The 15,293-nt window shown below is 33.7% G+C and overlaps 1 protein-coding gene across 4 annotated transcripts; it reads right to left on the bottom strand.

Moving 5' to 3' along the window:
- Nucleotides 1-58: 58 nt before the first annotated feature.
- LOC107894106 (serine/threonine-protein kinase BSK7) lies at nucleotides 59-5,953 on the bottom strand. 4 transcript variants are annotated; one of them, XM_016819315.2, is made up of 11 exons: nucleotides 5,487-5,953; nucleotides 4,867-5,063; nucleotides 4,560-4,780; nucleotides 4,041-4,176; nucleotides 3,658-3,791; nucleotides 3,479-3,584; nucleotides 2,942-3,027; nucleotides 2,118-2,306; nucleotides 1,606-1,758; nucleotides 1,177-1,290; nucleotides 59-848 (listed from the first exon to the last, which is right to left on the bottom strand). In XM_016819315.2, exons 2-11 carry the CDS (start codon nucleotides 4,946-4,948, stop codon nucleotides 603-605), a joined length of 1,467 nt encoding a protein of 488 aa, XP_016674804.1. In that variant the 5' UTR covers nucleotides 4,949-5,063; nucleotides 5,487-5,953; the 3' UTR covers nucleotides 59-602. The 4 variants fall into 4 exon arrangements, with proteins under 4 accessions (XP_016674804.1, XP_016674807.1, XP_016674809.1 ...); XM_016819318.2 differs by having other exon boundaries at nucleotides 4,867-5,076; nucleotides 5,487-5,948; XM_016819320.2 differs by having other exon boundaries at nucleotides 59-868; nucleotides 4,867-5,076; nucleotides 5,487-5,879.
- Between the last annotated feature and the right edge of the window lie 9,340 nt (nucleotides 5,954-15,293).

Genomic DNA, 15,293 nt, shown 5'->3' with positions numbered 1-15,293 from the left:
TGAAGATTTCTAATTAAAAATATGAACCTGTTTGGGGGGGGGGACATTGAATAAGTTGTTGGTAGTGACAAAAATTCCTTCCTCTTCCATGTAATGTCATACAAACAATAAGCTAACAACAACATACCAAAAAAGAGCAGCCAATTTCATCTCAAGTGAGCAGCCAGAATCAGAACTATACATAAATTACAAACATGAAATCTTCCTATTCACCCTTTAAAAAATGCAACTTTAAACAACTAAACCCTTCTCTACAAATATATATATTCTGTTCCCTAATTATTCCCCCTCAGGATCATCATTGTGTTGAGATATGTCTGTAAGAGCGAAAACAACAGTAGATATAATGGATTTGTCCCAATACCTGTCAAACTGACAAAATCCAACCCACTTCCAGTGTCATGTAACCATGAACCAAACCAATCTTGCAGTCGAGGAGCAACGTTGTATGTGCTCTTTATGTTCGAGGTTTCTTTTGAAGTTTAAAAGCTGTTCTTTATCTTACCCGAAAACTGAGAGCGAGAGGCTTTTTTTTTTTTTTTTGCCAATGGATGGGTCATCTGGGTTGATTGGAGAGTGACTTATTTTAGCTTAGATCACTGTCAAGAAGTTGCATTCTTTTTATTTTCGAGCTCAGTAGCCTCCCTAAGAGCAGCTTGTGCCTCATCCTCCTTTCCTAGAGCAAGTAGAGCAGACGCTTGCAAGTAGGATGCAATATGCCAAATAGGAGATATTACTTGTGCTTGCACTGCATCATTGAGGGCTTCTTGAGGCATGTTGCTCATGAGGTAAGACAAACTACGCCGAGCATAAACCGTTGGGGAAACCACGGTTCCAACATCAATGAACTGGGACATGAATTTAGTAACTGTCAGCTCAAAAATGTATTATCAGTATCATAATTTACACCCTTTTAGATCCAACCATGACACCAAAAGTACCAAAATTACTGTTCTCTATAATTTTCTAATGGCATTAACTCAACCCTAGTAGGATGATGATAAATATCACAATAGATAATATAAAGCACTGGAAAAAGGAGCATTGATCTAAAAAAATGATATGCAAAAGCAATTCTGGCTATTTCAATCTGCCTCCAATAAGTTCTACTTAGCAAGAAGACATTGATAGGTAAAGCCTTTGACATTGAGAGAAGAATCATAAACTAATTCTAACCTGGGTATAGCATTCAAGAGCAGCTCTAAAATCCTTATGCCTAAAAGCAACATCACCCTTTTTCTTTGATGTCAGTGTTTCCTGCATCTGGTTTGTCCACATCTGGAAGGAAAGCTGCAAACCATAAATATAGCAGTGAGAAAAGCACTCACTATACAGCTGAGAGAAGCAACACAACCAGTAGTCATTATACATGAAAAATTTGAAATCGATACAATATTGACAAAATAGCATGGTACAAGATGTAAATAAGAATTCTGTCATGTCCATGCATTATAATGAACAAGTCCAAGGGTGAAACCGGAATTTGAATCTTGGACCTTATACCTCCCAAGGAGAGGTAAGAACAACTATGTCAAACCTTGATTTGTCAATTTTGAATGTCAATAATCCACAAAAAATGTTCACTTCTAAGACAAGAAAACAAACCTCAGTAGCAGCACCCTCATCATCTTTATATCCAAGCTTTTCTAGGACATCATGAATGGCAGTCAAATCCATTCTTAAGCAGGCTTCCCCAAGTGGTGACAAAGGAACAGCATCAGTTCCATGAAGTATGCCCATTAATTCATGAGAAGGAACCTTCAAAATTAATTGAAAAAGGAAAATTCTCATTAAAGGCAAAGTATTATTCAACTTTATTATAGAAAAGACCTAATAACTTGGCATATAAAATAAACATCTACATCTATTTGGAGTTCAGTAAGATTATATATGTAGGATGACGAGATGCACGCCTGCCCCCCCCCCTTCTCTCTATCTCTCTCTCTCTGACTGAACAAGAAAATCAAAAGAAACTATAATTCCTATTTTCAAATAAATGTAAAGGCTTGAGAACAGAATATGACTTCCGATGGCAGCCATAATGTCCAAATGATTTTAGAAGTGTAAATTTTGGAAATTATAAAATGAATTTACTTGAGAAAGAGAAGACAAACAACCTCAGTGTCCCTCTGAAGAGGAATTAATGCAGTAACCAATGACTTTGGATTTGGACGCTCACGGGGCTCATATTGTAAACATCGTGATGCTAGACGCACTAACTCAGTGCCATCATCATTTGAAAATTGCCCTTCCAAACAAGAATCTGTCAGCATCTGAATGTTCCTGTCACGGATAAGGTCCAGTGCCTAAACAAAGTAATAAAACTAAATGTTAGGGCTACAGCAGTTAGTGTAACTACCGTGTCCTAGAATGGAAATACGAGCAACAAAATTATATTATAACATTCCTGGGCTACAGCAGTTAGTGTAACTACACCGTCCTAGAATGGAAATACAAGCAACAAAATTATATTATAACATTCTTGGCGAGCATAAAGTGGCAGTCCCATACGAACAAACTCTGAATAACCAGAAGAAAAACTACTTAAAAAGTTTCATTCCATCACCAGCATATCTAGAGAAAAAACCAACCTAAGTGGTATCATTCACAGGTTTCAGCCTGAATCTTAACAACAGTCCAGAAATAAACTTATGATTTAGTATTAGTTCAAGAAAATTATCTCCAGAACCATTATTCAAAGTTTAGTTGTCTGTCTCACATTCTAAGGATCTCGAAACAGAAAATCTAAAATATCAATTTAGAATCCTAAGATTGACAAGCACTATCCTAAATCACAAATCATGTTTTGAACAGATAATAAATAAAAAACTTGATACCTCTCTTCATGTTGGACTAATGAAAACGCCATGGAAAGATAATATAAAGAAACATATATTCTGCAGGAAGTCTGTTGCATCAGAGTGGTTCCTAATATACTTACATGACTTGGAGGAATATGTTTTCCACTGAGAAGATCAAGCAGAAGGGTTCCAAAACTATACATTACACTTTCTGGTGTTACTCTTCCTGCATAAAGAACAAAACACAAGAATAATTTGGAATACTGAACTATCCAGAAAAGGTGAACGATAGTACGCAGTACATCAGCTTAAGAACAGATACCTTCTTCAGCATAGTCTACTTCTCATATAAATCAACAGATAACAATATAAAAGAAAAGTACTTGCATGAACAGAGGAAAACGATAGTGATCTATAGGTAGTCCACTAACGTATAACATATTCCATAAGGTAACGTAGAACATCAATAACTAAAAGAATCAAATAAAGGGAAGAGAAAAAAGGTCACAGGGAAAAATCCTATTTTAACAGCCTGATTCATTCTAACTAGGTTTACTTCATGGGCATTCAACAGCTGAGCCCATAAATATAACCATCAAATTTCCAAATATGATGCTAGTCAATAAAGATTGGCATGCATTTAAAGAACCTTATTGCTTGTTTAAGAAGATAAGCACCTGTCCTCAAATACTCAGGAGGAGTAAATGCCAGGTTTGTGCTGTAACTTTTCCCATCTCTACTGTTCTTCATCAGACCAAAGCATGAAAGTCTAGGATTCCCCTCCTGAAATTAATATGCTTAAGTAATGAACTCTACTAATTTCTATGGATAAAAAACAAGTAAATAACATACTTACATCATCAAAAACTATTCTATAAGCATTTAGATCATGATACAAGGCACGTCCCTTGCTGGTGCAGTATTCTAGAGCTTCTGCAAGATGCAAAGCAACCCTTAGTCGCATTACCCACTTCATTGGTTGTGCTTCCCCTGAAAACCCATAAGTGCAACAATAAGGTAAGTATGAACTAACATTTCTTTTTATAATAATCCAGTCCAGGCATAGGGAATGAAAGAATCAAAACTAATTGAAAAAAAGGAAAGAACCATAATTGAACAGATATTAACGAGTTCAAATTTTATTTGACCCATATATGGCAGCTGTTCAAAAGAGAGGGAAAAATGAAAAATATAAACCAAGTGCTGAAGCTGAAGCAAGGGAACCAAGAATGTACATACAATGGAATAGGTGCTTTGCCAATGTCTCATTGAGCATAAATTCTGCAACAAGTAACCTCTCATCACCTTCACAGCAACAACCAAGTAAGTTTGCCAACCTGTGATTTCGGAGCTGACCAACAGCTTTTGCTTCTTCCTAAAGTTATAGAAGCTAAAGTTAGAAGGCACAAGTTCTACAAAGCAAACTTAAATTGCAGCCATTTACACAAAATGAATGACAGTAGGAAGAGAGAGATTCTAGTTAGAACAAGTCTTCTTGAAGGTTACAATTACAATTAAGAGACATTCGATATATGCATGCATATACAACCTATCAGCATCTTAACTGAAAGAGACAAATCCCTCTAAGAAGATAATAACCCTCAAAAAACCTAACTTAATGAGTCCAATGTCTAATGCAAATAGAAATAGAGAGGCTTCTCCTTTTCCTCTGTTATTGTACTTTTCAGAGATGAGCAATTAAGGGATGACTAATAGGAAACCTTGAAATAACTGACTACATGTTCAGCATTTGCTTACCAAGAATTGTCGGGCATCAGGCCATGCAGACCTATTAAAACGTTTAACAGCAATACGCCTTTGATTTTCCAACTTGCCCTTGTAAACTACATTAGGAGCCTTCTCACCATGTTCTGAAACTATATTCTCCATGGCAAATCCAGATGTAGCCATCTGGAGTGTTTCAATTGAGTATTCACGGAATGCAGGCAAATCATCTTCTTCACCCTTGTCTTCGTTTTCTAGAAAACAACATAATTTTAGTATTAAAACCACTCTCTGTTAGAATAACCAATAACCATAATCCATTACTCACAGTCACACTTACCAACATTATCAGCTTCAGGAATTGATCTATTCTGATCCAAACTCCAACAACATGCAGATAGGTTTGAACACCCACACCCCATCCCAATACTTCGACGGGTCTCCTCCAACACTAACAAACCGAATGAGGGTCTAAAGTTTACCAAACTTTTTCTATGGTTTCAATGTGTATGCTCAGCTTCACAAACACTCTTCATCCTAGCAATTTCCACTGAATCAATGTAAATCAAAAATCCTTATTTTTCCAAAATGTTGTTAAAAGCAAACTCCCAATTCACTTGCAACAGTAACAAATTGGATTACAATATTCCATTTCGGCAATCCATTAGAAAGAATAAAGAAACTGAAGATAAGGATTCGAATCTCATATGTCGCATTCAATTCTATTTTTCCACTACGAATCTAAAACCTATAATCAAATAAAAAAAATATTGATTCTAGTTAAAACCATGCCCGTTTCACTCAGCTCAATTTTCCACTTCAATCCACCGAAAAAATAAAACCAAAAAATATATTTATTTGATTTAATTAAAAATTATTTTCAAAACATTTATCTTCAGCTTAACTTTCTCAACAATGAAACAACCAAACGAAATAGGAGAAACAGAATATTAACGTTACCTTTAGCAGCAGCGAGTTCTCCACCGAGTCAACTCACTTTCTCCCCTTCTAGTCAGTGAAAGCTTATCTTCGTAAAGACTTCAACTTCTCTGTAATCTCGACACAATTCCTCTAATCATTCAAAGCTAAGTAATACAAACAAGAAAAAAGAAGGGGCAAAGAAACATTTTTTTAAGAAGAACCTGAATCAGTTAAAGAGAATCTCGATTCTTTCAAAGGGAATTAAGTAAAAAAAAAAGTTTTATTTTCTTTGTTAATTTGTTCCTTTAAGATTCACTTATCTTTGAATCTGGAATCCTTTGAGCCGTTTTATCAGTGTTCAGCTCTCTCTCTCTCCATTTCTCTGAACTTTGCGAATGATTTTTTTTTTTTACAGAGCACCGAGATTTGGATTAGAAAAAAGAAAATATGGATATAAAAACTTATTCAATTTTAAAATTAAATATTTTTTATCGGTTTTTAAAATTAAATTAAAATTAAAGAAATGTTGTTTTTATTTTCATTTTTATTGTTTCCACCGACATGACCTCTTCTCGACCACGCCTATAAAGTCCCCACAATCAATAGCCTACCCATTTTCTCCTTTGAAAATTAAAATAAAAACTCTTTTTTATACTTTTTTTTTCCTATTAAAAGACAAATGATAGCAAAACCTTTTTTCATGAACCATTGAAAATGTATATGATTTAAATTTAAATTTAAATTTTAATCATTTTATTTTTTAACTTTAAAAATATAAATTTAATTATTGATATTAATAAAAAAATTATAGTTCACTATAATATTATTTTCTTTATTTATAATAATTTAATGTTTATTTTTATTTTAAAATGCCATATTAATGAATTTAACAATATTAATAATTAAAATTTTTAATTTTTAAATTAAAAAATAAATAATTTGAAATTTAAAATAAAAATAAAAATCAAATATTAAATATTAAATATTAAATATTAAATATAAAAAATACAAAATACAAAAAATTGAAGCAATTTTAATTTAAAATTTATTGCTCCTAGTTGAAAATTCAGGTAGGCAGCCATGCTGGATTTCAACAATTCACACCCCATTTTAGAAAAGTTTAAAAAGAAAATTGTTTTAAAATTAAATGATGAGATAAAGATTAAGACCAAGATGCTAAAGTCAGATAAAAGTTATTTTTTTTAATATTAATTTTTATCATACTTATTTTTTTATATAATGTTTAAAACTATTCATAATCCCTCCTTAACTTTTAAATAGGAATTTACATCTTCCTACACTGAAAATAATTTCGATACCAACAATATTCATGCCAATTGAGTTAACAATATAATTTTTATTTTTATTTGAAAATTTATATTATTTTACCCTTTTTTCTTTTAATTTTAGATTTTAATGATACGATGAGTATATACATATTAATTTCTTTTAACCATGAAAATAAATCATGTGATTATCAACGTACAGAACCAAACTTGGTGATTAAGGTTGATTCATATCATGACTTTAAGCAGAATGTCTAGATTCCATGTCTTGTGTGGCATTTTTGTGGTTGCTTATTTGTCTTGACTTGCTTGCTATACCCTTTGTGACTTGAATATGGGATCCTTAATCAAATGAAAGTTCATGTGATGATTTTTTATTTTAATGCATTTAATTATTAGTGTTTATTTTATGTTTAAACAACAAATAAATCATATTAAATCTACTTTATTGGAGGTAACTTTGCTGGATTTCATAATACATGTTTCATAAGTGTAAATATTATATTGTTGTTAATTTGTTTTGTGTTATGGTTTTTGATTAGCGCGTCCTTTAACAGTTGAAAAGGAAAAGCACCAATGAACTGAAGTTGATGCGAGTGATGTTCTAATGTTAAAAGAGGTGAAGCTGATAACGAAAGGTGAAAATAAATAGCAATAAATTTCAGCAAATGGATTACACACTTATATTTATTAATAAATTTTGCAATCCTCAAAACACACCGCCAATTATAGCAATGCTAATTGGTCTTACATTCATATTATAAAAGTTGCCTCCACGCATCACGGATGTATTTGTTTTTATTGAAATTATATATTTTTTTTTATGTTTAAATCATTCTATGTTATAGTTTTCTCTAAAACAAATACATTTATATTAAAATTGAAAGTAAAGTTTTTAGAATTGAATTATTAGTTGAATCGGTTGGATCGTCAATTCAATTAAATAAATTATTAAAAATTTTATAAAAAAATAAAAAAATTAAAAAAATCAGTTCAACCGTCCAATTCAATTGGTCCATACTAGTTATCAAGTCAATCAATCTAAGACTCTTCTTCAAATTAGTACCCTGGTTGGTTCCAATCTAACTAGTCCAACTAATCAGCCCGGCTCGATACAAACAACTATTGTTGAAAGAGATCAACGACGTTAAGTAGGATTTTAAAAAAATGTATATTTATAGGATTAGTATTTGGTATGCTAAAAGTGTACTATTTTTATTCCACAAGCAACTTTAGAAAATTACCACATCTCTATTTTTTAAAATATTTAATTTTTAATAATTTACTATATTTGTAATGTCCCCCTACCCGAGACCGTTGCCAGAGTCAAGCAGGAGACATTACAAAACTTATCTTAGCACTTAAACAGTTTTCGTAGTAAACTATCCATCTGCGTCACGGTCGCTAAAAAAATCATATCTCGAGTTACGAAACTCAAAATCCAATTCCGTAAATTTTCCCTGAAACTAGACTCATATATCTACTTACTAATTTTTTTCTAGAATTTTTGGTCAGGCCAATTAGTACAGTTTATTAGAAAAAGTCTCCCCTGTTTCAGGGTTCAGCTACTCTGACCCTTGTGCACTACGAATCAAATTTCTTCCTGTACAGAAATCCAATGACTATTCCATTTGTTTCAATTAAAAATAGACTCAATAAGGAATCCATACATATAAATTTTGAGTTTTAATTCTTAATACACAATTTATGGTGAATTTCTAAAATCAGAATAGGGAATCCAGAAATTGTTCTAACCCTGTTTCACCAAAACGTAAATATCTCATAAAATACAACTCTTTTACCTATTTTGTTTCTTCCATATAAAAATAGATTCATTAAGCTTCAATTACATATTTTATTCATCATCTAATTCACTTTATACTATTTTTGGTATATTTTCAAAGTTGGACTACTGTTACTGTCCAAATTTGTTTTAGTATAAAATGTTGATAACTAAGTTTAAAACATCTTCATTTCTTCTCTCTACAACATTTCCCAACAATTCCTCTTATTACTCTTCACTAACATATCAAAACATACCATACTTAAGGTTTTGGTAACATTTACAAAACATACCAAAATATCACTTAACAACTTAGATACTTTCAAAATGACCAAAAGACATCCTAGGTACAATGCCATTTTCCAAAAAGATAGAAACTTCACCAATTTGAGTTCGGGGATCGGCTTGTATGCTGAGTCCTTATACTTTCGTACCTAGCCTGCGCACGGAAACAAACCGTACGCTGAGAATACTCTCAGTGGTATTTCTATAAACAATAGCTTAATCAACTTTAAAACATGGTAATTCAAACACATTATTGCTATTATTCAATATCAATCAGTACTTTAATAACCTTTACTTTATTTACCCTTATTAACATAACTCGGACACTGACGGATACACGGATCCAACCCACACTCCAGGATAAGCACATAGTGCTTCAACGGAATAAATCCGGAACTTTAACATTATAGTACACAAAGTACTTCATCGGAACAAATCCGGAACTTTAACAGTAGTCGACACATAGTGTCTCATCGACTCAATGTCGGAATATCCCAATACTTCCAATTCCTATGACATGTCAACTATATCCGACTAGCCCGACACTGTTAATAGGGTATTCAAAATCACATTCATTTCAATATGGTAAAATACTTACCTCATTCACATTTTCATACAATATAAATATCAAATATAGCAATAACGATTAAGCTCGGTTTATAGAAATACAAACCACTATTTATCGAATTTAATCGATATCTTCGTTCACTTTCTCTTTTCCCTTCTTTGATGACGTATCCGGTGCTACGTTTGCTACTAACAATCATACAATTAAAAAGCATCAATATACTAATTCATAAAACACATTTTTCACTTTCTATAAAACTTTTACAAAAATTCCAATTTCGTCCTTTTTCCATTACTAATCTTTTTTTCTTTAACTTAAGCTTCATATTCTCTTTTAATCAACTCATTAACAATTTCTAACTCATAAAATTCATTATAAAACATAAATTTTGAGCTCTATTCAACTTAATCCCTATTTAAACCTAACTTAGAATTCTTTTAATAAATCACTCAATTTTCACTTCTAACTTCAATTCCTATCAATTTAACCCATAAAACCTCAATTTATTCAACTAAATCAATATCTAAAAATTTTCTATTTTTCTTCATTTTAACCTCATACATGTAGAACTTTGAATTAGGCATCCATAAACATAAAAATCATAAGAAAATGAGCTAAAACAACTTACCAATTAAACTTTAGGGCCTTAATCCTCAAATTTCCCTTTTCTATTTCTTTCTTTCTTTCTTTCTCACGTTTGCTCTCTGTAACTCTTTCTATGTTTCTTTACTCATTATTCTTTATTCATTATACTATATTATATTATTATTAACCTATAATAAATATAAAATTAACATGTGTAATAGCTATAACATAAAATATCTTATAGCTATTACACATATATACCAACTATTACACATGTTATATCATACATTCACACACATGGCACTTAGGGTCTAATTGCTAGATTAGTCCCTTTTACTAATCTTTAATCTATAATTAAACTTTTATACCGTATGCAATTTAGTCATTATTTTAAATTCAAGCTACTTAACTTAATCAAACATTAAATAACCATTCAACTATAATTCATAAATATTTCTAATAAATATTCATGAATAAATTTCACGGAAACAGTACTCAAGACTCAATTTCCGATACCGTAACTTTCGGTTCATTACAATTCTCTCCCCCTTAATAAATTTCGTCCTCGAAATTTACCTGAAAAGAGATGGGGGTATTGAGATCTTATCGTTTCTTCTGGTTCCCATGTAGCTTCTTCAACACTGTGACTTCGCCATAGCACTTTTACTAAAGGAATACGTTTATTACGTAATTCTTTTACCTCTCGTGCTAGAATCTCAACTGGTTCTTCTTCATACGATAAGTCAGGTCAAATCTCTACATTCTCGGTAGTAATAACATGTGAAGGATCCGATCGATATCTTCTTAGCATAGAAACATGGAAGACATCGTGCATTTTCTGTAGTTCAGGAGGTAAGGCCAATCGATACGCTACTGGTCCAATTCTCTCAATAACTTCGTAAGGCCCAATAAAACGAGGACTTAATTTTCCTTTTTGACCAAATCTTAGAATTTTCTTCCAAGGTGAAACCTTTAAAAATACTTTATCCCCGACTGAGTATTCAATATCCTGTCGTTTCAAATCTGCATACGATTTCTGTCTATCAAAAGCAGTTTTCAATCTTTCCCAAATTTTCTTAACTGTACTTTCTGTTTCTTGAACCAATTCAGGTCCAATCATCTTCTTCTCATTCAGTTATGTCCAACATACGGGTGATCGGCATCTTCGCCCATACAAAGCCTCATACGGTGCCATCTGTATACTTGACTGGAAACTATTATTATACACAAATTCGGCTAATGACAAATAATATTCCCAGTTAGACTCAAAATCAATCATACAGGCTCGAAACGTATCTTCTAAAATTTGTATTACCCATTCAGATTGACCATCAGTCTGTGGATGAAAAACTGTACTAAAATAAAGTCGAGTACCGAAAGATTCATGTAATTGCTTCCAAAACCTTGACGTAAACCTTGGATCTCTGTTAGAAATTATTGATTTTGGAATACCATGTAATCTAATGATTTCCCGAACATAAACCTCAGCAAGTTTCTTTAACGACCAATCGGTTCTCACAGCTAAGAAATGAGCTGACTTCGTAAGTCGATCAACTATTACCCAAATAGCATTCTTTTTACTTGTAGACATCGGTAATCCTGTCACAAAGTCCATTGTTATTCGGTCCCATTTCCATTCAGGAATATTGATGGGTTGAAGTAATCCCGATGGAACTTGATGTTCTGCCTTCACTCGTTGACAAGTTAAACACTTTGCCACATATTCAGTTATATCCTTTTTCATTCCTGACCACCAATACAATTCACGCAAATCACGATACATTTTTATACCTCCAGGATGAAATGCAAATGGACTATTATGAGCTTCTCGAAGAATTAACTCTTTCAACTCAGAATTATTCGGAATGCAAAGTCGATTCTGAAATCTTAGACAGCCATTTCCATCAATGCTAAAATTTTCTGTTGTACCATTCCGAATCATCTTTCTTTTCTTCAACAATTTATCATCTTCTAACTGTGCTGATCTGATTCGATCAAACATTACTGGCTTTATTCTTAATTCAGTCAAAAGGATTCCATCTTCAGTGATACTAAGTTGTGCAAACATTGCTCGTAATTCAATCGCAGCTTTTCTACTCAGTGCGTCGGCTACTACATTAGCCTTCCCTGGATGATAGTCTATGACACAATCATAGTCTTTTAGAAGCTCTATCCAACGCCTTTGTCTCAGATTCAATTCTTTTTGCAAAAGCAGATACTTCAAACTTTTATGATCCGTATAAACATAGCACTTTTCACCATAAAGATAGTGCCTCCAAATCTTTAAGGCAAAAATTACAGCTGCTAATTCTAAATCATGAGTTGGATAGTTGCGTTCATGCGGTTTCAGTTGCCGTGAAGCATAAGCAATGACTTTCCCGTTCTGCATCAGTACACATCCCAGTCCACTCAATGAAGCATCACTGTACACTACAAAATCTCTTTCTGATTCTGGTAAAGTCAATACCGGTGCCTCTGTTAACATTCGTTTCAATACTTCAAAACTTTTCTGACATTGCTCATTCCAAACAAATGGAATATTCTTCTGTAGTAGCTTGGTCATCGGTAAGGCTATCTTTGAAAATCCGTTGACGAATCTTCGATAGTAACCAGCCAATCCAAGAAAACTTCGTACCTCTGATACATTCTTAGGAACTTTCCACTGAATAACTGCTTCAATCTTCTTTGGATCCACTCTAATTCCATCCGCTGATACGATATGACCAAGAAACACAACTTCTGATAACCAGAATTCACACTTGCTCAATTTTCCGTACAATTGCTTTTCTCGTAGTATTTGTAAAATAATCCGGAGATGTTGCTCATGGTCTTTTTCTGACTTGGAATACACCAAAATATCGTCGATAAAAACTATTACAAACTGATCAAAGTATGGCTGAAAAATCTGATTCATAAGATCCATAAAAGCAGCAGGGGCATTTGTCAGTGCAAATGGCATCACTAAAAATTCATAATGCCCATATCTCGTATGGAATGCCGTCTTCAATATGTCGCTCTCTTTTACTTTCAACTGATAGTATCCCGACCTCAGATCAATCTTTGAAAATACGGAAGCTCCTTTCAGTTGATCAAACAAATCATCTATTCGGGGAAGTGGATACTTGTTCTTGACAGTCAATTTGTTGAGTTGTCGATAATCAATGCACAACCGCATCGACCCATCTTTCTTCTTAACAAATAACATTGGAGCTCCCCATGGTGATGTACTAGGTCGTATAAAACCTCTGTCCAATAAGTCTTGCAACTGTACTTTTAATTCCTTTAGCTCAGTAGGTGCCATACGGTACGGAGGTATCGATACCGGATCTGTACCTGGGTAGACTTCAATCACAAATTCTACCTCTCGATCAGGGGGCAATCCAGGTAATTCCTCATGGAATACATCAGAAAATTCACATACAGCCCGAATTTTACTACACTGACTTTCAACTGAATCCGAATTAATCACATATGCTAAGAAAGCATTACAACCTCGATGAAGAAGCTTGCTAGCTTTAATGGCTGAAACAATACGAATTGATCCACTAGTCCGAATACCATTTACTTCAATTCTATCTTCACTTTCATTCTGAACAATAAACTTCTTCTTATAACAGTCTAAAATCACTCCATGTTCTGATAACCAGTCCATTCCTAAAATAACATCAAAGTCGCCAAATGGCATAATCAACAGATCAACAGGGAATATTCTATCTTGAATCATTAACGAACATCTTCGACATATATGGTTCACTAAAGTAGTTTGTCCCAGTGGACTAGACACTTCTATCATAACTTTAGACAATTCAAACTCTAATTTTTTTTGTCTCACCTACTTTCGCATTAACATATGAATGTGATGACCCAGGGTCTATTAAAGCATAAACGGGTGTTGAATTCAATAAGAATATACCTGTCACCACATCGTGAGCATCTTTCTCTTCTCGAGTCCTCACAACATACGCTCGAGCTGGAGCTCTAGCTTCAGATTGTTGTGTAGCACTCTCACTAGTTCTTCTAGCACCACCTCTAGCAAACGAACTGCTTCGGCCTGATCCCCGGCCTCTGGAAGCAAATTCAGATCTTTGCACTACTGTCGGTGTTGTTCCAGATATCTTTGGGCAATCTTTAATAAAATGATCGGTAGCTCCACAACGGAAACAACCTCCAGTCAACTTTCTACACTCCTCTTTGTGTCGGTTTCCACAATGCTCACATATTGGAATTTCAGTATTCTGAACTGGACTTCAGATACTGCCAGTAGACACAGTAGTCTGTCTTTTCCGACCTTGATCACTCCTTTCCGATCGAGAACTAAATCTCCAATTACCTCGTGATTCCTTTGACCGCTTAAGCTGTGGACTTGAACTAACCATTCCGGGACGTTTTTCAGTCGAACGAGCAACTTCAGACTTTTTATCCCTTCCAAGAATTTGTTCAATCATCTTAGCTCTTTCCATTAAATCCGCAAACTCAGTGATTCTAAGAGGCATCAACTGTAGTCTAAATTCATCACGTAATCCTCTTAAAAATCTTTTACATCGGTCGGCTTCAGTCGGTACAAACTTAGTGGCATATCTGCTCAATCTCAGAAATTCTCATTCATAATCCACTATAAGCATCTCACCTTGTTTCAGTGTTAAGAACTCTTGTCTTTTGTCCTCTATGTACATTTCTCCCAAATACTTATTTTGAAACTCTTTTTGAAAGAAGTCCCAACTTATCTGTTCCTCAAGTACATTCCGAATCACTGATTCCCACCATACTAAAGCTTCCTCTTGCAGTAATGAGACAACACACACTAAGCTTTCTTGTGGTGTACATTCAAGTTGCTTCAGAACTCTCTTTGTAGTCTTTAACCAATTTTCAACAGTAGTCGAATCAATTCCCTTTGCACCCAAAAATTCTGTAGCTCTATATTTTCTCAATTCTTTAATTGGAGCTCTTCGGGTAGTAGGGATAGAGGACGTAGCAAGCATAGTCCCTACCGCTTTTTGAAGGGCATCGGCGATTATTCTAAATACTTCAGTATTATCACTTCCAACATTCGGTTGATTTCCTACTGGATTCACACTTGGAGTTGTAGACTCCGATTCATTCACATTATATGGTTCATCATCCTCACTATACATCTCTTGATCAGTATCCTCAATGCTTTTATCAGACATTCTTAATGCTATAAAACGAAAATATTCAATAAACATATCAGCATCCAATCCCAACTCAAATTTGACTCAGTAATGGCATGTACCTCTAGATTCACATTGACATTCGATTTAGTCCTAGAACCGACTAAACCTAATTAGCTCTGATACCATTCAATATTGTAACGTCCCCCT

The sequence above is a fragment of the Gossypium hirsutum genome, chromosome A12 (genome assembly GCF_007990345.1).
Source record: "Gossypium hirsutum isolate 1008001.06 chromosome A12, Gossypium_hirsutum_v2.1, whole genome shotgun sequence".
Classification (NCBI taxonomy): Eukaryota; Viridiplantae; Streptophyta; class Magnoliopsida; order Malvales; family Malvaceae; genus Gossypium; species Gossypium hirsutum.
Note: the sequence above shows the minus strand (reverse complement) of the source record. Positions and strands in the feature narration are given on the sequence as shown.

What these genes read in the sequence shown, in the direction of transcription:
- LOC107894106 (XM_016819315.2), bottom strand. Translation starts at nt 4,948, where the DNA reads ATGGGGTGTGGGTGTTCAAACCTATCTGCATGTTGTTGGAGTTTGGAT. An exon ending in CTGATGCCCGACAATTCTTG is followed by an intron (nt 4,177 to 4,559) that starts GTAAGCAAATGC and finishes CTATAACTTTAG; the next exon opens with GAAGAAGCAAAAGCTGTTGG. An exon ending in CTCTTCAGAGGGACACTGAG is followed by an intron (nt 1,759 to 2,117) that starts GTTGTTTGTCTT and finishes TTAATTTTGAAG; the next exon opens with GTTCCTTCTCATGAATTAAT.